Source organism: Corvus moneduloides, chromosome 25 (genome assembly GCF_009650955.1).
Source record: "Corvus moneduloides isolate bCorMon1 chromosome 25, bCorMon1.pri, whole genome shotgun sequence".
Lineage (NCBI taxonomy): Eukaryota > Metazoa > Chordata > Aves > Passeriformes > Corvidae > Corvus > Corvus moneduloides.
In genome coordinates this window covers 4489780-4517321 of record NC_045500.1, presented here as the reverse complement: position 1 = coordinate 4517321, position 27542 = coordinate 4489780, and the positions used below count along the sequence as shown (strand labels likewise).

Genomic DNA, 27542 nt, shown 5'->3' with positions numbered 1-27542 from the left:
TCCCATCCCCTTGGACCATTCTCTCTTTCCTGCAGGGAAAAATGAGAGGTTTTCCATGGCCAGCCCTGCCATCGGGGCCTGAGTGGTGATCTGGAAAGGGGAACTGCTCTGTCTCTTCATTAAAACTCCACAAAAGGCTTTAAACCTTGAAAAGCTGCTTGCAATTGGTTTTTTCCTGAAGTGTTTCAATTGAGCAAAGTGCCAGCCTGCCCTGGGCTTGGCAGAGCAGGAGAGCTGTCCCTGGGATCCAGTGGAGAGCAGGAGTGTGGATGACCATGATTTTCAGCGATGGAAACCATGAAAATTCCCTGAGAGGAGCATCTTGCAGCCCCTTGGATCCCAGCTCCCCACTCCTCCTGCTCATCCCTCCTCTCTGCTCTCTAATCCTACAATTCCTTTGCTCTTTTGCAGATTAAAACCGAGGACCTCAGCGACTCCCTGCAATCTGCCATCCCCCCTCGGTCGGGTCACCTCGTGCAGGGATCATCCATGATGCCAGGGAGCCAAATCGCAGGGGTGAGTGACCTGGCTGCCCAGGGAGCCGGGATCTGCTCGTCAGGAAAAGAGGCTGCTCCTCACCCCCTCCCTGAATTCCTTTGGCCAGGGGCAAAAGGAGCCTGAGGGGGTGAGGAACACTGAATTGGAAAAGTGAATCCTCATCTTCCTCCTCGGCTTTTCCTCGTGGATTCAGGGGTAGACGGGACACGTGCTGGATTTCCTCTGAGGGTTTGCTAAGCAGGGAAACCACTCCTGGTCAGGAAATCCCTCGGACTGGAAATAACTGGAGGCTGAGACAACACCGTGGGGAAGTGTTTGAGAATGTTTGCCCTGCTCTTCCTCCTTCAGGAATGTCTGGTTAATGCCATTGTTGGAGATAGGATTCTAGACCAGATTAACTGCTAATCTGAGCCTGTTGTTGCCTCAAATTGATTTACACCAGGGAAGAAATTCATTCCTTGAGGGAATTGGTTTTTCCCTAAGGTAAAAAAAATGGAGTTTAGCACTTAACTCTTGTTAAATTCTAGTGGGAGTTGGATGCCAGGGGGGCACACAGATGCTCAGTAAGCCCTTCCCTCGTTTTTTCCTGGGGTATTCAGATCCACTATGCAATTTAGGGATTCTTCAATTTCCCCCAGTCTTCAGAACAGTCCTGTGGGAGGCAGCAGTGGTGAGCTGGGAGAGCCTGCTGCAATTTGCTGGGTGATTTTAGGCAGTTCACTCTGGAAATACTTTGTCTGGAAGAAATTGAAATGCAAGAGGTTTCACTGTTCCAACAACCAGAGTTTGATTGCCTCAAAAATGTCTTCATCAAGAGTTACCTTTTCCAGGGCAAAGCAGACAGTTCTCCACGGGGATGTCTCTGTATGCACAGAATTCTTCTCCTACCCCTGAAACTTTTGGACCTGCAGCTCTCCAGCCCCCCAGACTACCCACATGCAGCGTGGATTTGTGAGGAGCAGAAATCCTTGAGTTGTATTGTTCCCTTTGCTGTTTTCTGTAGGACATGAGCTCCCTCCACACCCTGCAGCAGCTGGTGTTGCTCCCTGGGCACATGCAGTCAGTCCCCCAGTTCCTTCTGTCCCAGTCTCAGGCAGGACAACAAGGTAAGAAATGGATAAATATTCAGGGAAAACCTCATTTCTCGTGGATGTCGGGTTTTCCTAGCGTGATGCTGCCTGTTCCCACACCGGGGATGATCCCAGAAGCATCCCGGGCTGGAGATGCTGCTGGCACCTGCGCCTTGTGCGCTCCACGAGTGCCACCTTGGGGCCAGCCCGGGCAGCCAGGCACGGATCCCAGCCTGGAATTCGGGACAGCGCCCGGTTTTCCAGCAAAACAGTGAAGGAGCTGCTCCTTGGGGAGCAGGGCCAGCCCGCCCGGGCTCCCTCCCACTCCTCATTAATTCCAGAAAGCTGATCAGAGGCCGGGCTGATCGCTTGGAGGGAGGGTAAATCCAGGCAAGGAGCTGGAGGACAGCGCTGGCAGCAGAACAGGTCCAACTTAGCCAGGAGCAGCTGTGGGAGGAGAGCGAGAGGTTTGGATGTTCCATAGGGCAGGAAGGGTCTCACTGCTCCTGAAACACGGAGAAATCAGCTCCAGGAAAGCGCTGAGGGCTCGCTCAGTGCTTGAGAAAGTCCCTGTATTTCTGGTTTTACCTCCAGTATTTTTACAGCATTTCTCCCGCCCCAGGGGTGAGGATGGAGGTTTTCTGCTGCTTTAATCCATAGCCTGGCAGATCCAAGGGGACTTGCATGCTTTGCTTGTGTTCTGGATTTATCCCAGCACAGAGCTGCCTCCACATGAACTGGAATTCAGGATTATAACCTTAAATCTCTGCAGCTTGAACCCACTGGTTCGCACACTCCAAGAGCAAGTGGGGACTTTATTTCTTCCTGACAATATATAAATTCTGCTCTCTGCCAGATGCTGCTGAGTGATGGATAAAGGTACTTGATGTATATTTACAAATAATTTTGAATTAGTTTGTTTGAAATACGGTCAGGACAATCTATTCCTCACTGCCTGCTTTTACTCATGAATAATAAGCATCTTTTACTGCAAAGCAGAACTCGCTGCCTTTTATAGATGAGAATTTCTCTGTTCACTGACTTTTTTTGGCAGCTATCTTTGGCTGTCACCCCTTCCAGTTCCAGGCTTGACCAGGACTGGATATTCTGGCCAGGAGTTGGATTTCTGTGCAGGAACACTTCCATTTGCATGGGTGATTGCCGGGTTTTAGTGATCCTTTGCCACGTGCACACAGAGCCAGTGGGGAGTAAAAGGGAAGGCTCAGGTTGGCTCTGTGGAATTTGTTGTTTTGTACAAGTGGAGTTTTCTTCCTCCTGCAGAAAGGCAGAAAATATTCCAGAATTGCCCCTGGGGCCATCAGGGAATTCCCTGGGTGTCTCCTGATTTCAGACCGTGGCTCCATAAATGGATTTTGTGGCCAAAGGGGCTTGGCTGGGGGCTGCCCCTTTCCAAGAGGAATGTGAATTTTAGTTGGGGCTGTGTTTTGAAGCTCTCAGATAAATTCCCAGCTCTGATTCCCTCGTTCCCTGCGCAGCCCTAATCCTGGCACACCTGAGTCGGGGTGGGAGAGCTCTGTAAAGGTGGCAATGAGCAGCCACAGAGATTTTGGGAATCCTGTCAGTCGAAATATCGCTGCTGAAATCTTCATCTCAGCTGCCAGACTGGTGATTCCTGAATGCAGCCCTTCATTTCCCTCAGAGCCAGAGCTGAGCTCTCACAAAGGTGTTCAATCATGATTTTAAAGACTCCAAATGACAGAGCATCTGCCATGTCCCAAGGCAAAGCCACGGCAGTGATTAATTACCTGCACTGGTAAAAATGTGCACCTCATTACCAGCCTGGATTTGAAATTCTGAGTTGTTCCAGCGTTAGGGAAGGCTTATTCCAACCCCAGCCTAAGTAAATAAATGGGATAGTGCACATCAGATCTAAATTAAATAAGAAAAGGCAGAAAGAGTGAGAGAGTGAGTGATTGATTCTGGAGATTATCTGTTTTCCCTTTTATTAGCAGAAGTCCATAAATTTCTATGGACTTCCCTGTAATTGGCAGTTATAATCAATTAAATATATTGACTGCTCTGGGCAAGGTTATAAATCCTCACTAAATTCTTTAGGTTTCACTCACAATGGACTTGATACCAACTAAATTTCTAGGGAACTACACAACCTGATCCTGTAGGACATTCCCTCTAAGAGATATAGGCTTGCACTTGGCAGTTTGTCAACTAAACAATTACACAGTCTCCATAAATCCCAGTTTTTGTTGGGTTTATGGATTTCCCTTCTTTTTCCCTTTCATCATTTCGTGTCAGCTCCTACGTTCTGAAAGAAATTCAATTTGTTTGAAATACAGTAGGGTAGGAAGGGAAGGGTCAGATGGCTTCCAAATGACACTTGAAAATGAAGTGTAGAACAGAGAGCAGAGTGGGAGGGCTCACGAGATTAACTGGAGGATCAGGGGTTTTTTAACAAGATCAAGTGGCTGAAAGTCGGAGTCAGAAGAGCTTCTATTGGAAATAAGATGTCCATTTTTCTGAGAGCTACAATGATTAAGCACTGGGAGGGATCCCCATGGAGGATGTAGGAAATTCTCTGCTGCTTGGCACCTAAAATCAAGGTTAGAGGTCTCTAAAATGCCTGAGCACGCTGAGTGACACTCAGGGATCAGCAAATGAGATATTTCACTTCTATCATTATTGTAATAATCCCTTGCAGGCTAAAAAGCCACGGGAAGAACCTTTTCTTCCTCATAATCCAGCTCAGAGCCCGACACTTCCCTAATGGCTGAAATTCTTGTATTTTGGGCAAGAAATAACTTAGGGAGCTTCCCACTCCGAGCTTTCCTGGGGATGTTCACTGAGCAGCCGTGTCTCTCTTTTTTCTCCTCAGCTTTGCAGCCAAACCTCCTCTCGTTCCCTCAACAGCAGGGCAGCCTCCTCCTCTCCCAGCCCGGACCCAGCCTGGCCTCCCAGGTAACAACACACCTGAGAGCGTGGTGAACTCCCCGCTGCTGCTTTAGGGAGGGCAAGTGGCACAGAAAACGGGGTGGTTTTCTATTTTCGTGACTCTGAGCATCTCTTTTGGGGTGTCTGGGCAGGCTGTGGGGCGCTCTGGCCTCCCCGGCTCCTCGGTCGAACCCCACCTGGACGTCCCCCAGCACTTGCAAGTGGCAAAGCACCTGACCCCAGCAGGGGCTTCTGAGGAGCCCAGCGACCTGGAGGAGCTGGAGAAGTTCGCCAAGACTTTCAAACAAAGGAGGATCAAGCTGGGGTTCACACAGGTGAGAGGGAGGGGATGGGAGGAGTTTGGGGCAGAGCCTTTCCTCCAGAAAGGCTGGATTAGGTAAATTTGGGTTATTTTGCGGCATCCCTTTCCAAATACACAAAGAGAAAAACCATTCCTAACACCTCATCACCTCAATACCTGCACCTTCTCCAATATTAAGGGGTGTGGGGCAGATTGCTGTGGGGAAAAAATCCCCTCTCCCTGGCAGGCAGGTCACGGGAACAAGGCTGAAGCTATCCTGGAAGCAGCCTGGGGGGAAATTGAGGCTGGACATCAGGAAAAAATTCTTCACTGGAAGAGTGATTAGGCACTGGAATGACCTGCCCAGGGAGGTGGTGGAGTCCCCGTGCCCTATATGTGTTTAAAAGAAGCCTGGACGTGGCACTCGGTGCCGTGGTTTAGTTGATGAGGGGGTGTTAGGTCGTAGGTTGGACTCGATGACCTCAAAGGCTTGCCCAGCCCAGTTCATTCGGTGCTTGTGGGCGGGGCTGTGGCAGCTGTGAGGGCTTTCCCTGTGCTCACGCTGGGATTTGGGTGTCCCCTGGCAGGGTGACGTTGGCCTGGCCATGGGGAAGCTCTACGGCAACGACTTCAGCCAGACCACGATCTCCCGCTTCGAGGCTCTCAACCTGAGCTTCAAGAACATGTGCAAGCTCAAGCCGCTGCTGGAGAAGTGGCTCAGTGACGCAGGTAGGTGACATCAAGGCAGAAGTGCCACCACCAGCAGGAGAGGATCCATCCAGGAGCCTCAAATCCGTTCAACCCCTCCCTGTGTGAGCTGCAAAAGGAGGGAAGGAGCTGCTGAGGTGCTCAGGTATTACCACAGGCCTGGGCCCTAGGGTACATCACCGTGTCCCACAGCCGTAGGGAGGAGGAGGAGAGAAGATCCAGCAGGCAGGAATTGTGCAGCAAGATTGATTTATTTAATTATTTTACAAACTCTTTTGTAGACTTTTTTCTTCGTAGTCTGATTGGACAAAGACCCAGCCACCCCTTGGGGTGATTGGCTAAAATCCTAAAACATCCATTGTCAAAATATTTTTCTACTGTACCATAAACAAGACTTTTCAAGGTTGCAGGTGGCTTGGTTGTTTACAGAACTCTGCTGCCTCTTCTGTGAGAGAGAAAAGTCTCTCATGCACTTAGAAAATAGCAAGAAAATCCTTGCTAGCAGCATTTTTGTATCTACACTCAGGCATCAGCCCAGGAAGGGTAACTGGAAAAGGAAGATATCACTGAGAGGGGAATTCCCAGGGGCAGCAGGATTTGGGGTGGTGTCCTGTGCTGACCTCACACCAGCCTCGTGCTTCGCCCAGCCCTTCAGGATGTCTGAGCCATTTATCACATCTTGGCCACCCCGAGCCAAAGGGTTTGGTCAACATCTTCATCTGGGTGCAATGAACTCCTTGGAACACCCCTGGGCCCTACCAGAGCAGGCTGGAAATCAGGCTCACAAAGGAAAGATGGTGTGTGGGTTAAAATATCAGCACTCCTATTCCTTCCCTGATTTGGACAAGCTCGTCGATGGATTTGGAGCAATTTTAATCATCATCAGAGGGAGGAGCCACAATGTGGGAACAATTTATCTATTTTAGGAGGCACCTTTGTTTCACAAAAAGTAACTGGGAATGAAAATAACTCATTATCTTCTTGCAAATCTCTTTTTCCCTCCCTCTTCCCCCAGAATCTGCTCCTTTGGATTCTTCCATGAGCACCCCCAATTCCTACCCCTCCGTGAACGAGATGTTTGGACGGAAAAGGAAGAAGAGGACCAGCATCGAGACCAACATCCGCTCCACGCTGGAGAAGAGATTTCAAGATGTGAGGGGGAAAATCTTTCCATCTGTTGGGAACTCTCCCTGAGCTTGGCATTTGCAAGGCTGGAGCACTGAATCCCCTCCAGAAAAGAGGTTGTTTTGGGGTTTTAATTTGATAGCAGGTTAGAAAATGCTTGAAGGGGCAACAGGTAAAGAGTTAAACCCAATGAGATTCCCAGTTATTTCCTTGTTGAATGTTGTTTTAAGGGAATTACAATTTTAGCACTGCATTTGGGCCAAAGCTGATCTCTGCACCCAGCTCTTTTTGAGTTGCAGATGTGTCACAGGAGCTCTGATGACCCATTAAGCAGCTCTTGTGAGACCCCAGAACTTGTTGCTCCAAGTATTTTTGCTGAGCCCATTCAGAAGTGGAGCCCTTCTACTTTTTAAGCTCCAAGAATTTCAAGAAAATTCACTACAGAACCCAAGCAGAGCTTTAATCAGCAGGGCTAAACTGAGCTTTGGAAATTTCTCAAATCAAAGCTGTTTCTGAGCTTGTTTTCTCTTGGTTTCTCCCTCCTATCAAAACTTGCCCAGCCATCATCAGCTCATTTTGGCAGCTCCTTTTTAGCTGGTAGAAGCCATTCTCTGTAATGGGAACATTATCTTGGCACCTCTGTGCCAGATATCTTTGATATTTTTGAGCTTCAGCTCCGAGCAAACCCCACAGAGCTAAAAGGAATGAAAATAAAAGACTCGGGAGGCGGGGTGGGTTCTGTTATTTCCCTTTCTAAATGAGGGCTGGGGGCAGAGAGAGGCAGTGGCTTGGACAGTGCCAAGGCCACGAGGTTTGGGTGACCCCAGCACTGATTTTGGGGCTGTTCAGCTCAAAGAGGGCGGTGATTTGTGCAATGACAGGGTCAGAAGCTGTGACTCAGCCCCGCCCCGACTCCGGGAGAGCTGATGTGGAACCAGAGGCACTTTCTGGTTCACAGAACATAATCTCTCACCCAAATATTTACCCTCGGCCTCAGATGGAGCTTTTGTCCCCTCCCCAGCTCGCAGCCAACCCCACCCTTGTCCTCCCAGCAGCCACTGAAGCTCTTTGGGGCTTTTTTAACCTCCTGCCTCTCTCAGCAGAACCCCAAGCCCAGCTCAGAGATCTCCTTGTGCTCTTTGGGGCTTTTTTTAACCTCGTGCCTCTCTCAGCAGAACCCCAAGCCCAGCTCAGAGGAGATCTCCTTGATAGCAGAGCAGCTCTCCATGGAAAAGGAGGTGGTTCGGGTCTGGTTCTGCAACCGGCGCCAGAAGGAAAAGCGGATCAGCTGCCCGATGCCATCCCCCATCAAATCACCCATCTACAACTCCAGACTGGTGAGGCACTTGGGATTCAGCCACCTGAATGGAATCTCATCCAGAACATTCATTATTATTCTATCGATTGAAAACAATCAACTCAATTATAACAGTTAATTAAGTGATAATTCTAGCTATTGAACACAGTAGAAAGAAAATACAAATTTCTTAGGAGGAATTGATTAGCTTAATTGTAGGATAATTTATTCAAATCAGGATGCTATCCCAAAGCTTTTCCCCCAGAGATTGATAAAGAAAATCTCTCCAAAGTTAATGGAGGATGAGGATTACACACACTCTTATCAATTTAGCTGCATTTCTGCTGGTTCATTTACAAGTTGCCCGGTGCCTTTGCCATTTAAAAGTGGCAGGAACCCCCTCAGTGCTGCAGCACAGGAGTGGGAGGCAGGGTCTGTGTTCGCCAGCAGGATTTTATCTTGAAATCTCCTGGCTTTTGGAATTATCCATCAGAAGGCAGCAAAACATCACAGGAAGTTTGGTTGCTGGTTGCCCAACCTGTTTGGGCACCAAAACAAACGCTTGGGTTGCCACAGCAGGAGCCTGGGTGAGGAATCCCCCTGTGACTGCTGTGCCCTCACTCATCAGCCTCCCTGAACAAAGCACTCCCTTCAGGAATCAATGCCCCAGGCTAATTTGGATTGCAGCTCCCAAACTGCCAATTGTCACCTGAGAATTAAACTGCCCTAAAGGAGATTGGGATTATTTGTGCCCTAAACCAGAGGCAGCTGGGAAATTCCAGGCTGAGAACACCCGCTCTGAGATGTCCGAGTGGATCTTGGGGCTTCCAGAAAATTTGATCATTTCAGGCTTTGCCATTGCTGATCCATAAGTTTAGATGGATGTGGAGAGTGTCAGGCACGTGCAATACAAATTCTGATTTCTTTCCATGGCCCTGGATATGGGAATGGTGCTTCTACACTGGAACATGAATGGAAATATCCATGAGAGGCCCAGATGTGGGTGATCAGTGTCTCTGGGAGCCAGCACACTGCACAGGGGCTGTGAAAGGAGCAGAAGGATGTGATTTATCTGCTCACAGTGCCCAGTGCTCACTGCCTGCCTCTGTTCCTGCCTAGGTCTCTACCTCAGGGTCCTTGGGGCCCCTCTCCGTCAATCCAGTGCACAGCACCATGCCTGGGACTGGTGAGCCTTGGGAAACCTCCCTTCCCTCCTTCCTCTGCCTGGTTATCCCTGACTCCTCCATTTCTGGGTCAGGATAATCTTCATCAGACCCCTGGCTTTGGCCAGGGAAAGAGCCCCCACACAGCTGGGATAAGAACAGCCGAGTCTTTCTGTTGGGTGGCATAAAAACATGGAAAACACTGGGCAAAAGAGCATTTCCAGGATAACCCTGGGCTGGGGTGTTTAGGTTTGGGAGCCGGGCATAACTGGGAGCCAAACAAAGGGTGGGTCAGTGTCGGATCTCCGTGGAGACGTGAGATTCCCAGATATAGGAACAGGGAACATTCCTGGGGTCCCCCACCTTCCCCACGGCAGGGGCAGTGAATCAGAGGAGCCACGGGATGGGCACAGGGATGGGGTGGGAATGTTTGGGCAGGAAGAGGAGACCCCAGGCTCACTCTGCTCTCTGCCACGCAGTGACATCCTCGTGCTCCCCAGGGAACTCCAGCAGGCCCTCGTCCCCTGGCAGTGCCCTCCATGCCAGCAGCCCCGGCACAGCCCAGAGCAACTCCAAAGCTGCCATGAACTCCTCTGGCTTCAACTCTTCAGGGTAAGGCAGGGGGGCCCCACAGCTCACAAAACCAACCCAGGGCATCGGGGGGTTGTGGGGAAAGCAGTGGGATCTTCAGGAAGAACAGGAAAGCTTTTAGAGATCCCAGCAATGTGGGGTGTTCTTGTGTGAAGCTTCAAGTGTAATGTCTCAGGGACAGGGTGGGATTGCTGGGGTGTCCTGTGCAGGGACAGCAGTTGGATTTGATGATCCTGGTGGCTCCCTTCCAGCTCAGGATATTCCATGATTCTTGAGATGTGGCTGTTTTTCTGCTTGAAAATGAATAGTCAATCAAGTTTTGCCTGAAAAACTGTGCTGGGTTAAAAAAAAAAAATTGAAAAAACCAACCCCAAAGTGATTAGAAACACTGTCCTCACCAGACTCCTGTGTGAAGGAAGCAGAGGCAGGTTTATTCTGCTGTTCCTGCTTGGATAACCCACCCACAGCCAGTTTTCTCTCCTGCAGTGCCACCCAGAGAGCTCTGCTGTGAGCAACTCTTCCACAGTGGCACAACAAGGATTACTTTTTCCCCTCCACCCTGCCTTTAGAGGCTGCAAAAGCATTAAACCAGACACGAGGGCTCAGAGCCCTGCTGGCTGTTTCCCTGGGGGCTTTCTGCACTTGTGATTTCTGCTGCATCACCTCGAGGATGCTGAGTTAGGGAGGCACCAGAGCAGAGGGGTTTACCCACAGCTCTTGGGTCACCCTGTGCCATGAATCCCTCTCCCTCTATGCTGTCCCTGCAACACAGAATTTGTTGCTTGGAGTGAGGTTTTGTTATAGAAGCAGGGAGTGGAAAAGATCATTTCTTGAAAAATATTTCTTTTTTTGTTTTAATACTAAAATAAGGTTTTTTTCAAAATGTTCTGACACAAAAAAAAGAGAGAAACTATTTCTGCTTTCTGGCTTCCCCCACTCTTCATTTACCTCGAACTGAAACACTTTTATCGTCTCTGGTTTTAGTGGAAACATTAAATGAAACAGAACTTTTTTTCTAACAAAATCTCCTGTGATTTAAAAAGAAAAAGGCCAGGTAGCAGCTGAAATGAGGAAGATCTTGTTTAGAAACAAGGGGGGGTTGCTATGATGCAATACAAATTCTGATTTCTTCCCATGCCCTGGATATGGGAATGGTGCTTCTACACTGGAACATGAATGGGAATATCCATGAGAGGCCCAGATGTGGGTGATCAGTGTCCCTGGGAGCCAGCACACTGCACAGGGGCTGTGAAAGGAGCAGAAGGATGTGATTTATCCACTCGCAGTGCCCAGCGCTCACTGCCTGCGATCAACCTGCAGCATGGGCTGAGCCCCAGTAGGGCTGCGAAGGAATTGGGGCTGACTTTTCCTCCGAGGTGAAACCGCTGTTTTTCCGTGTTGCAAACAGATCCTGGTACCGATGGAACCAACCCACCTACCTCCACTGAGACGCCTCCTCCGCCAGGGCGAGAGCAGCTCTGCCACCGGGCCGTGGACCAACGATGCTCGGGGCCTTCCAGTGCCTTCCACCGCTGCCAGCGCAGCCTCGCGCCAGGGCCCCCCAGCAGCGGGGCTGTGCAGGGACTCAAACTGCAGCCCAGCCCTTCCCCGAGGCCCCCCCAGCCCCACAGTGACATTGTCCCCCTTCCCCTCAGCCCCCACAGTGCCACTGTCCCCCTGTGCCCGGCTCCAGGGCGAGCCCCTGCTTTGCTGTCCTCGCATGGCTCCTCTGCTTGCAGCTCCGCATCCTCCCGGGCGGGATTCCCGTGTCAGGACTCTCCTCTCTCTCTGTCCCCGTCCCGTTCCAGAGCTTCCCAAAAGGAAGGAGGCTCCCTCCTGCTCTTCCTGTCACGCACAGCCCCCAAACTGAGCCGAGGTTTGAGTTCATTTCACCGCAGCCCCGTGGCTGGGTGGGAGCCTTGGTTTTCCCCAGGCTCCCGATCCACTTGCTTTGCGCCTCCTGCTCCCTTTCTAAAGGTGCTTTTTGTTTTTTTTCCCCTTCCTTTTTTTTTTTTTTTTTTAATTAAGTATTTTAGAGCCTTCTTATTTTTTCCTTTAAAAAAATACCAACCAACCAACCAACCAAAAAAACCTGTCTTTTGCAAAACTTGTGTCCAGGTCTTGTTATTGCTCTAAACCTTGGGGGAAATTCTGATTCCATGAACACAAATGAGATTTGTGCTGATTTGGTGGGATGAGGATGAGTGAGCACTGATTGTCTTCATAACCTTTGCCTGCACATTTTACCCAGTAATTCTTGCTCTTGGGAGCTGAGCAGTAATTTGGATTTTTCCTTCAGAGTCAGGTGACTTGGTCCAGACTTGCAGAGGTTTGTGAGCCTCTTGCTCAAAAGACACCACAAACAACATTAAATCAGTTATTTCCAATAATCCATTTACAATTTACTGTACCTCCATATACTCTTAGAGCCTTGAGAAAATACATTAAATCCAAATCTGGCTGTTAACTGACAAGAACTTCTGGGGTCTCAGGAATTCGTCCAAGTAATTTGCTCCCACTGCAGAAACTTTGGAATAGTGTTTCTGAAAGCTGGGAGGGAAATCACCAATGTCTTAAAAGCTGAATAACGGCACCTGCACATTGATATTTCTGCTGAGATCATGTGCCAGGTGTTGTGCAAACACATCCTGAGGGTTCATCTCCTCCACAAAGTTTATAAGCACAACGACAAATCCCTGGGATTTATTGATAAACCGGCCCTGAGTGGGAAAACAAACACCAGCAGTTTGTTTGCTCCACAAAAATCTCCAGTTGGAAGGGAAAGAGCTCCATTCCCCTGCCGTCCAGGAACGCTTCCAGCCTCGCAGGAGAGCATCTAAGGGATTAAAAGTAAACAGAGCAGGAAATCCCAGCTTTCCAGGACCAAGAGTCACCTCCCACAGCCACAGAGAAACAATGCAGGGAGCAATTACTCCGTGTGAGAACTCAGTGACCTCCTGAACAAGCTGAGCTGTCACCAGAGCATCTCCTGTGCCTGGACCACTCCGTGCTCTCTGTCCCTGCTCTTCTCCAAGGAGAGCTGCTGTGGCAATTCCAGCTGCACACCAGGAGCTGGGATACCCCATAAATTGGCATTTAGCAGTGCCCAAGTTGAAGCAAGGCTGGGGAGAGCTTCAAAATTAACAATTTGCTGTTATTATTTAATTTCTTTTATTGTTCATTCATTTCTTTCCTCCTCTGATTTCCCCCTGTGAAGAGAGCGAGTGCAAGCTGGGAGAATATTCCTTCTCCTTCCCAGGTTTCCCTGTGGCCTGAAGGGAGATTTTGAGCATTTCTCAGTGTCCAAATGATGCCACCAAGTTCCTTCATCACTCCTGATGCTCCCAGCCTTGGGATTTGCAGCTCTGGTAGAATTACATGGATCCTAACAGTCCAATTTAATATCCTAGCTTCAATTCAGGCTCAGATTTGCAGATGCCAGCAGGGATTAATGCTCAAACTGCAGTGGGACGCCCTTTCTCAGAGCAGGAAAGGAGACAAAACCCAGCAAGTTTTAGCTCAAATATAAGAGCAACCTATAATCTACGATCCAATTAAAAGGACATTTGAATGTCTAACTCTGAGGAGCCTCCTGTGGAGTGCAGCACACACGAGGCAGACCTCGGGCACCACAGAAGGGCTCTCATGCCCTCGGTGGTTTCACTCCCAGAGCAGAGCTCTGGCTGTAGAGAAAATCTGCGTTGTTTGGGGGCCACAATCTCAGATTTTGAAGTAAATTGAGTCAGGAGTGACACAGTGCTGACACCGAGGTGGCTGGCAGGGGTTGGAGGAAGCACAGCCCTGTCCTGGTTACTCACTCCTAGCCCTGAACTTGGCCCCAGCTCAGCTCCTGGCTCACTCATCCTGTTCTGCACGTTCTGTGTCACATCTCCCTGAGCCCCGAGTGTCCAGCACCACTCCCAGCCCCGGACCCAGCCTATCCCGAGCTCTCTGACTCCTGTCTCAGCCTGCCCTCCCTGCCCCCACCTGGTTGAAAGATCGAAAGAGAACTCCAGGACACTCGGGGGAAAAAAAAATAAATGGAAAAAAGAATAAAGGAAAAAAAAAAAGGACAACAGCACCTCCCCTCTTGCCTGATGCAGCTTTATTCTCCATCACCAGAATGGAAAACACCCAACCAAAACAAAGTCTGGGCGCTCTCCGGGGCGGCTCCAGCCGGGCGAGCCGAGGCTGGGCGGAGGCACCACCCGCCCGTCCCCGCTCCCCCGCCCCGTTCCCCGTTCCCTGCCCGCCCTGCCCCGGCTCCGGCCCTGCCCCGGGGCTCGGAGCTCCTCTCCGCGCATCCCTGGCCGCCTCCGGGGCAGGTAAAGCGGGGCTGAGCGAGCGGGGATGCAGCGGAGCATCCCCGGGGGATCCCGCGGGGGCCGGGCCGGGCAGGGCGGGGCAGGGCAGGGCAGGGACGATAGAAAAGCTCCGGGAGCGGCGGCACCGCCTCCCCGCCCGGGCAGCCCCAGCCGGGCGCAGGTGCCGGGCACGCAGAGCCGGAGCGGGGTCGGTGCCGGAGCGGGGTCGGTGCCGGAGCGGGGTGAGGATTTGGGGGCGCTCAGGGTATCGGGGACCCCCCAGCCCCGTGCCGAGCTGGGGTCCGGTCCCCCCACGCGTCCTGGTTCCCGGGGGCAGAGACGCTTTGGCAGCGGGAGGGTTGGGATTGTGGTTTTCCCTTCGGATTTGGGTATCTGGAAATGGTGCTGAGGGGGCTCGGGAGGGCGCGGTGCTCATGGGCGGGGGGGACGAGGTTTGTTTTGCTCGTTTCGGTTGTTTGTGGGGCTTTTCCCCGCTGTCGGGGTTTTCCGTGGATGTGCTGGGGTGGACACGGAGGATGGTGTGGATGAACATGGCTTGCTGAGGGGGCTGCTGCCCTCCTCACGCTGTCCCTCCGTGTCCAGCAGGATGGTTCCCATCGTCCTGGAGGTGACCTGCAGCTTTGTCACCTGGCTGTGTCTGTACGGCTGCTTCTGCCGCTGGAACAGGCAGCGTTCCTGCAAGTGGAGCTGCCGCCTGGTCACCCTCCTGCACGGGCTCATTGTCACCTGTCTCTCTGGCTACGTCGTGTTCCTGGATGGCCCCTGGCCTCTCACCCACGCAGGTATGTGCAGAGTCTCACCTGTGCTCACCTGTGGCTCTGTCACAGGTGGAGGGAGGGGCTGATTTCCTCTCCTCTTCCAGGTGTGTGTTGGGGGCAAAAATTTGTTTAATTCTGCTGCTTCTTTTTCTATCACTTCTCACTGTTCATCTTTTTGTTCTTTGTTCTTTTATTATTTTTTTGTTGTTGTTTATCTGTGTACAAATTGGAAGCTTTCAGGTTGGCAGCTTGAGTTTATTGCAGCATCAGGCGTAGCAAGGCACGGAGAACAAAGTGCTTTCACATCGTGAAGGGTGTAGTAACTCCTGACATTTGGCTGCAGGGTTTTGGTGGCTGGTTTCTATCGTTAAATCTCAGATAGTGCTGCTGATGGAGGCCTGGCTTTTCTAAAAGGCCAGAAGCAGCAGTGGGGCAGGCTGGGGTGTGAAGGGGAAGCAGAACCAAATATCCTTAATTCCTGGCACTTGGCCTATAGGATAAGGCTGGAAATTCAGGAGGAGAGAAGCATACTTGACCTGTACTGGTCTATAAAGTAGAAAAATATCTTTAATACGACCCCAGACTTATGCACATCTTCCATTCCAGGTTCACCAAACACCCCTCTCCAGATCCACGTGCTGTCCCTGACCTTGGGCTACTTCATCTTTGACCTGGGCTGGTGCCTGTACTTCCAGACAGAGGGGGACCTGATGCTGCTGCACCACACCCTGAGCATCTGTGGCATGATCCTGGTGCTGGGGCTGGGCAAATCCGCCACGGAAGTGAACGCTGTGGTGTTTGTCAGTGAAATCACCAACCCCCTGCTCCAGACCCGCTGGTTCCTGCGGGAAATGGGCTCTTACCACACCGCCCTGGGAAAAATGGTGGATTTCCTCTTCGTGCTCCTCTTCCTGGTGCTGCGGATCGGGGCAGGAGCGTGGATCGTGTACGGGATGGTGACGTCCCCCGAGCCCAACTGGCTCCTCAAGGCTGGGGGCCTGGCCATGTACATGGTGTCCTTGGGGTTCATGGTTGAGATTTGTCGCTTTGTAAGGAGGAAAGTGTGGAAAAAAAACCCTTCCCTGGACATACAGTCTTTCCAGGAGTAGGAATGCACCTGTGGAAACTTCCTGGCTGCTCGTTAACGGGTTGTGGAGGTCAATCCCCTGGGTTTGGGGCCTGGCTGCTGGAGCTTTTTCCTGTGAAAAGAACTCCTAAAAATGACAAGGAATTGACTTTCTGCTGCCCCTGGAGGAGATGGATCGGCGCTAGAAACATGGAAAAGCTGAGAGAAGAGGGATTTGAGTGGAAACCTGAGGAAGCTGATGCTGATTCCCTGACTTCTCCAGCAATGGTACAGTCTTGAGGAGGGTGGCAATGCCAGACCTGATCAGTCTGCAACCAATAATTGCACAGTCTGTATGTTCTGTCCTCATTTCCAAGGTACAGTTATTTGACAGCGTAGAGAAAATCAAATAAGAAAAATGCCATTTTCCTGCCAGTGGGGCTGGGTAAGGGGAGTGACCTGGCAAAGGTTTCCTGAGCCTCGCTCTCCTTAATCCTGGATTTGGACAATGTGCTTGGCTAAGTACTCGAGTGAAATCCTCTGAACACGACTGAAGTGCTTGCAGGGGTGTAGTGGAGCTGTCCTTTGAGAGTGTGAAGTGATGGTCCTCGAGGGGAGGCAGTGTTTTACCTCGTGGTTTTTAATGATACATTTCCTTTTCTTTTTTTTAACACTGGCATTGGGGCAGGTGCTGATCTCAGAGCAGAGTGATTTCTCTGGGACTGACTCAGGTCCTCACAAACAAGAGTCAGGAATTAGACTTGTGCCAATAAACTCCACGAGCAGGTGTTGGCCTGGACTTGGATTGCTTAAGATGAATAATCAGGCTTTTTGTGGGAGAGGGAGGATAGCAAAGAGCCCCTCTGGATGCTCTTCCTGTCCTGGGGTTGGCTCATTTACAAGCCACTTAAGCAGAATTCTCGGCTAATGAGTCAAATATGTGACAATTTCCAGGGGTGCCAGTAATGTTTAGGCAGATCTCAGTGTGACATCTGCTCCACACCAGCAGGCCTCGGAGCATGGAACAGTTCTCTCATTTTCTTTACCTCTCAGAATCGTGTTCTGACATTTTCCCTGGGGTTTTAATGTGAATTTCCCTCTGTTTAAGGCCACAGTTCAGATTTAGTCTCCTCTAAAAGCCTCACTGAGAGCTGAGAAGCAAATGCAGGGGTGAGGGAGGGGAGCAGTGTGGATGCAGCTCCTCCACTCCCCTTATCTCACTGACTTTGGCTCTGTTCAGAGCCGATATCAGCCTTTGGCTGGGGCTCCTCAAGGTGTCTGCAGAGATTAAAAAATGACCTGAAGTAACCTCACTTTTGACACATCCACTGAAAGCATTGCAGCTGTGAACCCAGGCAAGTTCCTGGGCCAGTATTTTTAGGAAAGCAGGAGCCAGAGTGGCCTCCTGAGGTGTGGGCACCTGCCCGGGTCACTGTGCTCTTCCAAAAACTCCTCTGAGTGAAGGGACTTCTAATAAAGTCATGTTCTCTTTTGAAAAAGAACCGATTGCTGTGATGTTCTTTTGTTCTGGGTCTTGAGGAGGCAGCTGGAGCGAGGGCTGAGGCAAAGGGGCTTGAGGGAAGGCTGAGGATGCCGAGTCACTGGCTCATTCCCTTTGTGCAGTTCAGGAAGGAGAGAGGGGATGAGGAAATGAGTCCAGGAGCTCTGGAGGTCAGGCTGGAGCTGTGAAGGGCAGGTGAGGGTCAGCTGAAGCTCAGGTTTGTGAGCAATGCACCCACAACCTGCCTTGCCAATGAGTCAGTGCTGCAGGGAGCTTAAGAGCCACCAAACTGAGGGGTTTGCTCTTGGTGGGCACAAGAATAACTTAAATTCTGGCCATGGTCTCCTACATCCCAAGGGGCTTTTATTTTTACTCTGCCTCTCTGGTGTTGGGTTTCACTGGGGCAATGACCAGTTCAGAAGGGTTGCAGGTGACTTGGCTATGTTCTTTTTGGAGAAGCGATCAAAAGCATGAGAACATCTTGGGGGTTATAAGATGTCCTAAAGTCACCGCTGAGTGGCTGTTTCTGGCTGGGAAGCTACTCCTAATGGGCCAGGACTCTGCTGTCTGGAGTGGAGGAGAGCCTGGGTTGGCTTCCAGCAAGGAAATGCTTTTCCTTCAGCTGAGGGACAGTATTGGGACAGTATCCCAGTGCACCCAGGTGCCTTCTGTGCAACCAGAGTTACCTGGGGAGGTTTGATGCAAAATAAGTGCCCTCGGGTGCTCATGTGCCACGTCTCACCCAAGCAGAACTTTAGTGCTAAACCCTCTAATGTGATCCTAGAAAATCATCCAGCTCCACTATCCCACTGTATTTCATATCTCAAAGAATGGGATTTTTAATGCAGGTGTCTGCTTTTCATCTGTCAAATATCCTTGAGGGCTTTTACAGTCACAAAAACTGGGTTTTAGCAACGGCCTGTTGAGCTCCCAGGTTTCCAGTTTGTGTTTATTCCCAGTTTAATTGTGGACAAGGAGTTTCCCAGTGGGGGTAAGATAATAAATACATTCTGTGATGCTTTTCAATGCTGTGAGCTCTGGTTAGAACAGGTCCAGGAGATCAGAGGAAAGGATGTGCAGCTGGGGGAGGCTGTGGCTCTACTAAATGAGGCAGCAGTGTGCAAACAACTGTTTGCAGAGGTTCCTGCCCTGAGCTGTTTTGCTGAACTCTGTTCATCTGCAGGCCCAACGAGCCAGTGCAGCACAGCCCATTGAAATGGCTGACTCTGCACAAAGCAAACAGGAAAATTGGTGTATAAACTGCACCTCACTTCTGGTACAATCCACAGGGAGATGATTTCACTTGCCACCTTGCACCTCACCGTGCAAAGTCTGTGCTAGAGAAAAAGCCAACCCCCAACTTCTCTGCGTTGCACCTCCTGCATTATATGGTCTGTGCCTTGTTAGGGCTTTCAGGGCTCTTTTGTGAACATCTCTGGTTTTCTTCCTGGCTGCTCATAGAATCCCAGAGTGGCTTGGGTTGGAAGGGACCTTAAAGATCACCTCATCTTATTCCAAACCCCCTGCCACTATCCTGGGTTGCTCCACAACCTGCTCTTGGACACTCCCAGGGCAGCCACAGCTTCTCTAGGAATTGCATCCCAGCCCCTCATCACCCTCACAGCCAAGACTTTTTTCCTCATGTTGCATCTAAACGTGCTCCTAATGTGAAATACATCAGCCCTGTAATGCTCTGTCTGTCCATGCTTTTCTTTGACCTAAGCTAGATATTAAACCAGCTCCCTCTCAGGTGTTACTGATGCTACTGGAGGGCCAGAAAAGGTGGAGGGAAGCAGGATGAGACCTCAGATTTGTCAGAGGAGCAAATGCACTGTTAATGCTCATGAGGATGTGCTGAAATAGCAGAAGGATGAGCATTTTGTAGCAGCAGGAACCTGTACCTGGCCTGAACTGGAAAAGTAAGATCTGTATCTTGTTGAATACCCAGCTGAAAGCACTAATTAGAAGCGCTGTAACAGGCAAGTCAAGCCACTCCCAACGCCTGCATTTCAAAAGGTAAAACTTGACGGGATGAAGAAAAAAACCAAACCCACGATTTTGGGTGTGAGAGGTTGTTTTGACTGTAACTTATGAAAGGTGGAGGAACTTTTGTAGCTGCTTTAGGTGTCCTGCTTAAACCCTGAATTTGGGATGTGGAAGGCAGGAGAGAGAATGGGCAGCGCTGAATGCCTGCAGAGAGAAGAAATCGCTGGGCTTTGTAACTGCTGCCTCAGCGGGGATGGAGGGGATGTCCAGGACAGGGTGTGAGCTCTCCCAGCCTGCTGCAGCTGACAAAACTCCTCGGGGGATGTCACCTTGGACCTGCTGCTGCACTGGCACAGCTCTGAAGCTCTGCAGAAGGGTCTGTACTCATCAGGCACTGCCCGGCCGTGAGGAGAGCAAACTCCGGGTGTGCTTTGTGCCTGTTATCTCTGTGGTGATTGGAGCGGGGGTGGGTGGGGGACTGATTCCTGTGTCCTCGGGCTACAGCGATGCTCCCTGTGCCCTGTGGGGACACGACCGGGTCTGGGGGGGCCATACGAGGAGTGGCTGAGGGCACTTGGCTGGTTCCACCTGGAGGAGGCTATTTGGGGTCTGTAGCTTCCTCCTGAGGGGTCGCACCAATCTCTGCTGTTTGATGACCGGGGACAGGACCTGAAGGAATGGCTGGAGCTGTGCCAGGAGAGATTTAGGTTGGATATTAGGAAAAGAGTGTGGTGGGGCACTGACCAGGCTCCCCAGGGAATGGTCACGGCCCCGAGGCTGCCAGAGCTCCAGGAACGTTTGGACAACGCTCTCAGGCACAGGGCGGGATTGTTGGGGTGTCTGTGCAGGGCCAGGAGCTGGCTCACGATCCTTGCGCATCCTTTGGAATTCCGGGCATTCCACGACGCAACAAGGAGGGCAGGGATGCTCCGGAGTGGGGCGGCTTCCCAGGGATGCGCTGCGAGGCCGCGGCGACTGCGGGTCGCCCTTCCCGCCATCCTTCCGCCCCATTCCCTCCTCCCTCCTTCTCCTCCTCCTCCTCCTCCTCATCCCCATCGCTGCCGTCCCTCCTCCCGGCCGCCAGGTGCCCCTCGGCCGCCGCTCGCTCCGTGTTCCGGGGCGGCCCCGGCAGCGCAGCCCGGCAGGTGGGTGCTGGGGAAGGGTCCTGTCCCTGTCCCCGGGGGATGCGGGAGGGACAATGGGGTGGGCACGGGGGCCGCTGCATCCCGCGGGATGCGGGAGGATGGGGCGGGCGCGGCGCAGGCGGTGCCCCGGGGCTGCGGTTCGTGCTGTTGGTACGGTCCGTGAGCTCCTCCATTTTCCCGTTTGGACTGAAAAAAATGTGGATAACGGGATACCGGTGCTTTGCTGGAGGTGCCCGTCTGGTTTTTAGTCGCTTTCGGGCTGTTCTGCACCGGGTTTTTAGGCACGTGTTTCATTCAGGGCCTCATTGCTACGGGTGATACAAATTATAATCTCTTTTATGTATAACAGATATATTGGATATATTATATGCAATAATATAAAATAATATATAGGGAAATACATAACTTTATATATGATCATATTTTATTTATTTTTTAGTTTTTATATGTATATTATATAGAATTGTTATTTATTGTTCTATAATTATTGCTGGTTTTTAAATGATACTGGCCTTTCTAGTGTGCATATATTGTGTATGCTGAAGACAAATCACAGGATGGTTTGGGCTGGAAGGAACCTTAAAGATTATCTTGTTCCACTCCCTGCCATGGGCAGGGACACCTTCCACTATCCCAGGATGCTCCAACCTGGCCTTGGACACTTCCAGGGATCCAGGGGCAGCCACAGCTGCTCTGGGCAACCTGTGCCAGGGCCTCCCCACCCTCACAGGGAAGGATTCCTTCCCAGTATCTAATATATACTTACCCTCTTTGAGTTAAAGCCATTAAATGTTGATTTTTGATGTGCAATTGGAAGAAAGCTCCCTGCTTTCTTCCTGAGGGAACGGCTGGAGCTGGGTCAGGGAGGTTTAGGCTGGATTTCAGGGAAAGGTTCTTCCCCCAGAGGGTGCTGGGCACAGCCCCGAGGCTGCCAGAGCTCCAGGAGCATTTGGACAGCGCTCTGAGGCACAGGGTGGGATTGTTGGGGTGTCTGTGCAGGGCCAGGGGCTGCACTGGATGATCCCTGTGGGTCCCAGCTCAGGATAGTCTGTGATTTTTTTTCCAGGGGATGGAGAAATATCTTTTTCATGAGCAAGTGCGGAAAACACCTCAATAGTTTTAAAACTCATTCCTCTTCTTTCCACCAGCCTTCTCCAGCTGGTCAATCCCTTTTGCCATATCAGAATTCCCCTTCCCTTATTTGCCCTGAGTGTGGACCTCAAGCACCAGGGATGTGAATGGAAATTCCCGCTCAGAGCAGTTAATCCCATCCCTATTTCATCTCCCCATGTTCCCAAGGCCCATTAAAACATAATGGTTTTGTTTACCCAGCCTCCAGTCATTCCTGGGAATGCTCCAACAGGCCAAACAGGAAGGTTGGGCTTTGCAGCTGTGACTCCTCATCCCGTGAGGTCCCTCTGGTGCTCCCCAGCCCTGGGAGTGGGGCCAGCGTTGGGCAGCAGGTACCAATGGTGCTTTGGCTGTTGCACAACTGGAAACTCCTGTATCCCAAAGCCTGACTCAACTTCTTTGCTGCACTTCCCTGACAGCTCAGGAGGAGTCAGACACACATTTCATGGGAAGGCATTATATGAATGAGGGGTAGAATAGAGTAATGTGTGTTTGGAGGGTTTGAGCAACACCCACAAGTGTTTATGTGCTTCAATTTTGTTCTGGCAGTTTGTCTTTTGCTTGTTTGAGAGATTATTGCACAGTGTGTGAGGGAAGATGTATGAAAGAAATACTGCTGAAAAAAAATCTTTATGGTCATAGATTCTTACTCTTTTGCATCCAAAAGATTTGGAGGTTTTGGTGCCAGTAAGGATGAAATGAAGTCTGCAGAAAGGAGAGCAAAGTGCTTTTCACACAGTTCCTCTGCAGAGAAAAATCTGTCAGGAGCAAGCAGCCCCATCAGGAAGCAGCTCTGCCCACTCGGGGCTGGGATGGTTACGGAGCAAAGCCGTGCTGGGTTGTGCTGACACCGCCACAGGCTCGACCTCCTGCTCACTTTGTCTTTCTGATCCCTTCTGTCCTGCTGTTCCCAGGACAGGATGCTGTTCCCGCTGCCCCTTCGTGCAGCCTGCAGCCTTCTGGCCTGGTTCTGCCTCTACAAGTGGTTCTGCCACCGCTACAGGCACCGCAACATCGAGTGGAGCTGCAGGCTGGTCACACTGACCCACGGCATCCTTGCCACCTGTCTGTCTGCATACATTGGCTTCATCGATGGCCCCTGGCCCCTGAGTCACCCAGGTGAGTGAGGAAATCGGTGATCCCACCTCCCCCAGGGGTTCTCCTACACCTCAGTCCCCAGCCTGCTTGAGGGATGATGGTTGCAGTGATATCTGAGCCGCTTTGTGGTGGAAAGCCCCAGAGGAATGGAGAGCCCGGCACTGCCTTTGCTGGTGTAATGCCCCTCCCCAGCTGCACTTTGGCAGAGCGTGTGACCTTTTGTGCGGCCATTACGTGTGTGCAGCTGCTGGGCTAACAACTGTGGTATTGTGACTTGGGGGACTTCTGTGGCTGAGCTGTCACCAGTGCGAGCCAACACCAGCCTGCCAGTGCTGCAGGTGAATACCCCTTCCCCGTCTCACATCCCGCTCGGTGCCCCCATGCTTTAAAGCTCTGTTTTTCTGTTTCAGGGACACCCAACACAACCCTTCAGGTGCACGGGCTGTGCCTTAGCTTGGGCTACTTCATCTTCGACCTGTGTTGGTGTGTGTACTTCCAGACGGAGGGTGCCCTGATGCTGGCCCACCACCTGGTGAGCATCGTGGGCATCGCCGCCTCCTTGGCCCTGGGCGAGTCGGCCGCGGACGTCAACGCCGTCATCTTCGGCAGCGAGATCACCAACCCGCTGCTGCAGGCCCGCTGGTTCCTCAAGGAGCTGGGCCGCTACCACACCTTCACGGGGGACGTGGTGGATTTCCTCTTCGTGGTGCTCTTCACCGGCGTGCGCATCGGGGTGGGCGCCTGGCTGATGTACTGCGAGCTGGCCTCGCCCAGGCCCCGCTGGTACATCAAGCTGGGCGGGGTCATCATGTACGTGGTGTCCTGGGCGTTCATGGTCAGCATCTGCCGCTTCGCCCGGAGGAAGAGCATGAGGAAGTACCAGGCCTGGAGGAGCCGCAGGAGCCGCGAGCTGGGCTTGAAAACCAACGGGCACCTCAAAAGCCACTGAGTGGATGCTGAGCAAAGACTTCCTTGAGTTCACGGGCTGGCAAGGAGGGGGATCATGCCTGAAATGCCACTGTCGGGAGAGGAGCCAACGCACGTTAGCAATTCTGGAGCCAAATTTATCCCTGGCGTAACTCCACCGAAATTCATGGAGCTATGCCATGGATTCACTGGATCTGCAGTGTTTGGCCTGGCAGAGGCTGGCTCGGGGTGTACGTAAGCCCAGCCTGAACGATGAGTGAAAGAAGGGCTAATTTTATAGGCTAAACATGACTAGTCCAGCAGTGCAGGTGTAAATAGTGATGTCTGTAGCCAACTCCTTCAGGATCTTGGAAGAGAGGAGGAGGTAACACTAGGTCTCCATGTCCAGTGTCCTGTGCGGTCTAGGCAGCTAGAGTGACTCTTCATGCTGGTAGGAAGAAGCATGTTCTAGTGTTGCATCCAAGCTGGGATTCCTGGCTCTTCCACCATCTCGTTGTGTGACCTTGGGCAAGTCACACAACTCTGACTCTGTGCCTAATTCCCCCTCTGTGACTTGGGGGTGATGGAGCCGATCCATCTGTTATGCACTTTCAGATTTTTACTTGAGAGGTGCTATATAATGCAAAGTGATGGTTGTTATCTGCACTTGGTTCATTATCCCTGTGTTTCCCTTGGGAGAAACGACTTTGGTGGTTGAGCTAGAGTGAGACTCTAGAAAAATCAGTATTTTAGGTAGGTTGTTGTTTCCTACCCTTTCTAACTCCTTTTAATAACTTATTTATTAACATATTGATAACTTATTTTTCTGTAGTGTCCAGAAGCTCTAATCAGCACTGGCGCCGTACAGGACTAGGTGCTCTGTGAACACACCCAAAGACACAACCCCAGAAGGGAAAGTTTTTCCTGATTTTTCCCTCTTCATCCTTGACTGTTAAAACTCCCCTACAAACACTGCTTTTAGATCCTTGGGTGACCAGCACACTCCATTTTGAGAAGCCCCATCAGGGCTTGCCAGTCAGGGGTTTTCTTGCTGATCAGCCAAGCCCTGATTTTGCCTGCAGAATCCCAAAATTCCCTCAGCTGTGCCCCAAATCCAAATTGGGATTTCTGGTTGCCCAGCTCCAGATCTGCCCAGTGGAAGCCACAGACTGACTTTGGCTCTCCTTCATCTGAATTGATGCTTTGACCCCTGGGCTCTGATTTCCCTCTGACTGGGTCTGAGTCACTTTTTAAAAGTGAACATTTAGAGGGTCAGAGAGATTTATTTTACAGCTTAGTAATTAAAGAAATGAGAGGCCCAGAATCCGGTCTTTTTTAAGCAAAAAAAAACCTGACTGGGAGAAAAAAAAAAGCATTACTTATCTTTATTCCCATTTGCAGGGAAAAACCATGCCCAGCTGGCAGCTTCTGGAGTTTATTTCACTGCATGTTCTTAAGCTGTTCCTTTGTTGTTGCTGTGATTTTGAGCATCTCCTTTGAGCCTCCAGTGCAGCTCAGGTACCCCTTCTGCTAGAGCCTTGCCTGCTGCAGCCAAAGACCTGAAGAACCCCCAAAAATCCCCTTCAGATGAGCAGAGCCAGCTGATGAGCTGGTCCTGGAAAGGAAACTTGACTCAATCAGCACGACCAAGCCTTGAAAGGAGACAAGAAGGGCTGGTTGGGGCTTGCTGGGTCTTTCTCCCAGCTCTGCTGCTCTGTTGAGCACATCCAGGAGCCTTTTTGCCTCAACCCACTTTGGGAAGTGGGTCCAGTCTAACCTACCTCGTGGGGTGTTTCCATTTAGCACCAAGCCACCTTTGATGAATTCTCGGTGGTTTGTGTCACGCTGTGCTGTACAAAAGTTGCTTTGAGTGAAGCACTTCCCGCTATGAGCCATCAGCAGTGCTTTGTCACCTGAATGTGGCACTTCCCAGCATCCCAAAAGCAGGAGTGGAGGTGTTTTGCAAAGGTGCTTAAGGGCAGGGTCAAAGGGAGTGAGCTGGACATGCAGGTGGAGATCAGCTGTGCTGCTGCTTCTTCACAGGGACCCCCAAGCTGAGGAAAAGGTGTCTGGTGAGTTCTCCCTGGTCAGGATTGCAAGGAATCTGGAGCCAAAAGATTCTCAACCACCAGCCTGAGCAGGGAATGAGGGCTTTCAGCAGCAAGTCCTGGAGAAATGGAGGTGAAAACAGGCTGGTCATTTCTGGTGAGCTGCTGACCTGCCCACCGTGAAGAGTTTCCAAAGCAGCCCTGGTGGTTTGGGCTCTGACCTTTGCTGAGGGTTGGGGTGCAGCTTTAGGGGGTTACAGCCCTTCCCTGCCCAGGTGGATGAGGATGGCAGTGACTGCAGTATCTGTGAAGCACCTGTTTGAAGGTATTTTGAAATATAGTGGTTGAGTGGTCCCCTTTTCTGACCTGAGGGGAAACTTGGTTGGAAGAAGGAGAGCACTGCTCAGTTCTGAGGCTTTAGAAAGTAAACAAGAAAACAAAAGGGCAATTAGGAATGGCTTTATGAGGTAGAGCAAGGCCTCATAGCCCAGTGAGTGGGCTCCAGCATAGAATCACAGGCCCAGAAGTACAAATTCCAAGCTGTGGAGCACAGGGTGGGACCTGTCCTCAGGCTAGTCCATAGTGGCTAGGGCAAACTGTGAGAGGAAACTGCAGAACTAGTGTGAAATAATAACTTGTGTCTGGATTACTGTGTAATAGCAACTAATGTTCCACCAGTCAATGGTGTAGATGCTTTTTATTATGTTTTATAAAAATAAAGATTATTTAATTATATGAGGAATTGGTTTTCTCTCTTTGGGTGCTGTTCTTAAGTCAAAGGTTGCACTTGATGGTTTTGGAGGGCTTTTCCAACCTAAAAGATTCAGTGACTCAATAGGATGGAGCAAAAATGTTCCCTTTGTTTTCCATGCCCTGGATGCCAAGGGAGATGGTTCTCCTGTGTTTCCACACTGCGAGCTCATCTCAATCATAAATTAATATTATTGCCTAGGAAAGCCCTGTGGTGGTGTGTTGGTAAACAGCCACTCTGCTTGCTGATGGCCAGAGATCCAGCATGCTAAAAGTCTTGGCTTCTATAAATAGTTAAGCCAATTTAGTTGTTTGCACGTAACCCTTAAGTCCATCTTAAAATCCTCCAGGGGGCTGGGGAGCAGCTGCTGAGCAGTGCTGAGCCCTCTGGAGATGTTGTTCTGTTTACAGAGCCCAACCTGGGGGTGGAGGGGTCTCAGGGCCTGCAAGAATTTGTGCTGGGACTTTGCTGAACCTCTGAGGTAGTTCCAGAAGCAGGGAAGAAAGTACAGCAGAGTTCTGAAGCTTTGCTTTAGAGCTGCAAGTGTCTCCCAGGTTTCGTGTCTTCAGGAATGACAAAATCTGGCATTGTCAGTGGTCAGATGTGCTTTGTCTGTAAAAAAGTGACATCTCCCTCTCTACACCTAATTAATTTCATTTTTTATCATCCTATTATTTCTTTACAGGCAACCCTGCTGCCTGTCTTTTGCTTCTCCTGCTGGCCCTGCAGTCGAGCTTTGTAAAATTAACCTCCTCTTTTAGTCGTCTGCCCTCTCTTTGGAGCTGAACTCCTTATTTGTACTTGAAAAAATTGCAATTTTTTAATAGTCAAGGCTTTATTCCCTTGCAGCAATAGTCCAGGCACTGATGTGAAAGCAGCATTTTAAGTCTTTGAAATGCTATTACATCGATACCGCAGGGTCTGCCATGTCCGAAGAAATCAATGCCCTGTCTGCCTCAAGTTCCAGGGGCAGTTTGGCAGCGGGTAAGTTGGCAATATAAGGGATCTTTAGAAAATTATTTTAAGAAGGACTAGAACAGCTTGAGGCACACGGAGAAAGCTTTTGTAAAGCAGTAACAGCAGCTTTTCAGCAGTGCTCGTGTTGTGTTGTGTCAGAAGGTTAAGAAAGATGTGTTCAGTGCCACAATCCTCAAATGTGAAGAGAAA

The 27542-nt window shown here is 50.8% G+C and overlaps 3 protein-coding genes across 8 annotated transcripts in view; all 3 read left to right on the top strand.

The window, feature by feature from the left end:
- POU2F3 (POU class 2 homeobox 3) overlaps positions 1-11396 on the top strand; it is a 39169-nt gene extending 27773 nt beyond the window's left edge. For both annotated transcript variants that reach the window (XM_032133848.1, XM_032133846.1), the window contains 10 exons: positions 412-516; positions 1502-1604; positions 4420-4502; positions 4628-4810; positions 5364-5505; positions 6500-6636; positions 7785-7946; positions 9026-9092; positions 9549-9681; positions 11069-11396. In XM_032133848.1, coding sequence (XP_031989739.1) covers positions 412-516; positions 1502-1604; positions 4420-4502; positions 4628-4810; positions 5364-5505; positions 6500-6636; positions 7785-7946; positions 9026-9092; positions 9549-9681; positions 11069-11108 — 1155 coding nt within the window. In that variant the 3' untranslated portion in view covers positions 11109-11396. The remainder of the gene's footprint in view (positions 1-411; positions 517-1501; positions 1605-4419; positions 4503-4627; positions 4811-5363; positions 5506-6499; positions 6637-7784; positions 7947-9025; positions 9093-9548; positions 9682-11068) is intronic.
- A 2508-nt stretch (positions 11397-13904) lies between these two features.
- LOC116455745 (TLC domain-containing protein 5-like) lies at positions 13905-17301 on the top strand. Of its 5 annotated transcripts, none has more exons than XM_032133982.1 (3): positions 13905-13985; positions 14568-14767; positions 15350-17301. In XM_032133982.1, the coding sequence occupies exons 2-3, from the start codon at positions 14572-14574 to the stop codon at positions 15850-15852; spliced, it is 699 nt and encodes a 232-aa protein (XP_031989873.1). In that variant the 5' UTR covers positions 13905-13985; positions 14568-14571; the 3' UTR covers positions 15853-17301. The 5 variants fall into 5 exon arrangements, with proteins under 5 accessions (XP_031989873.1, XP_031989874.1, XP_031989870.1 ...); XM_032133983.1 differs by having other exon boundaries at positions 13916-13985; positions 14571-14767; XM_032133979.1 differs by lacking the exon at positions 13905-13985 and adding an exon at positions 14100-14189 and having other exon boundaries at positions 14571-14767.
- A 2809-nt stretch (positions 17302-20110) lies between these two features.
- Positions 20111-26366, top strand: LOC116455733 (TLC domain-containing protein 5-like). Its single transcript, XM_032133960.1, has 3 exons — positions 20111-20441; positions 22487-22691; positions 23081-26366. Exons 1-3 carry the CDS (start codon positions 20250-20252, stop codon positions 23617-23619), a joined length of 936 nt encoding a protein of 311 aa, XP_031989851.1. The 5' UTR covers positions 20111-20249; the 3' UTR covers positions 23620-26366.
- The last annotated feature ends 1176 nt before the right edge of the window (positions 26367-27542 follow it).

What these genes read in the sequence shown, in the direction of transcription:
- LOC116455745 (XM_032133982.1), top strand. Translation starts at nt 14,572, where the DNA reads ATGGTTCCCATCGTCCTGGAGGTGACCTGCAGCTTTGTCACCTGGCTG. An exon ending in CTGGCCTCTCACCCACGCAG is followed by an intron (nt 14,768 to 15,349) that starts GTATGTGCAGAG and finishes CTTCCATTCCAG; the next exon opens with GTTCACCAAACACCCCTCTC.
- LOC116455733 (XM_032133960.1), top strand. Translation starts at nt 20,250, where the DNA reads ATGCGCTGCGAGGCCGCGGCGACTGCGGGTCGCCCTTCCCGCCATCCT. An exon ending in CCGGCAGCGCAGCCCGGCAG is followed by an intron (nt 20,442 to 22,486) that starts GTGGGTGCTGGG and finishes TGCTGTTCCCAG; the next exon opens with GACAGGATGCTGTTCCCGCT. An exon ending in CTGGCCCCTGAGTCACCCAG is followed by an intron (nt 22,692 to 23,080) that starts GTGAGTGAGGAA and finishes TTTCTGTTTCAG; the next exon opens with GGACACCCAACACAACCCTT.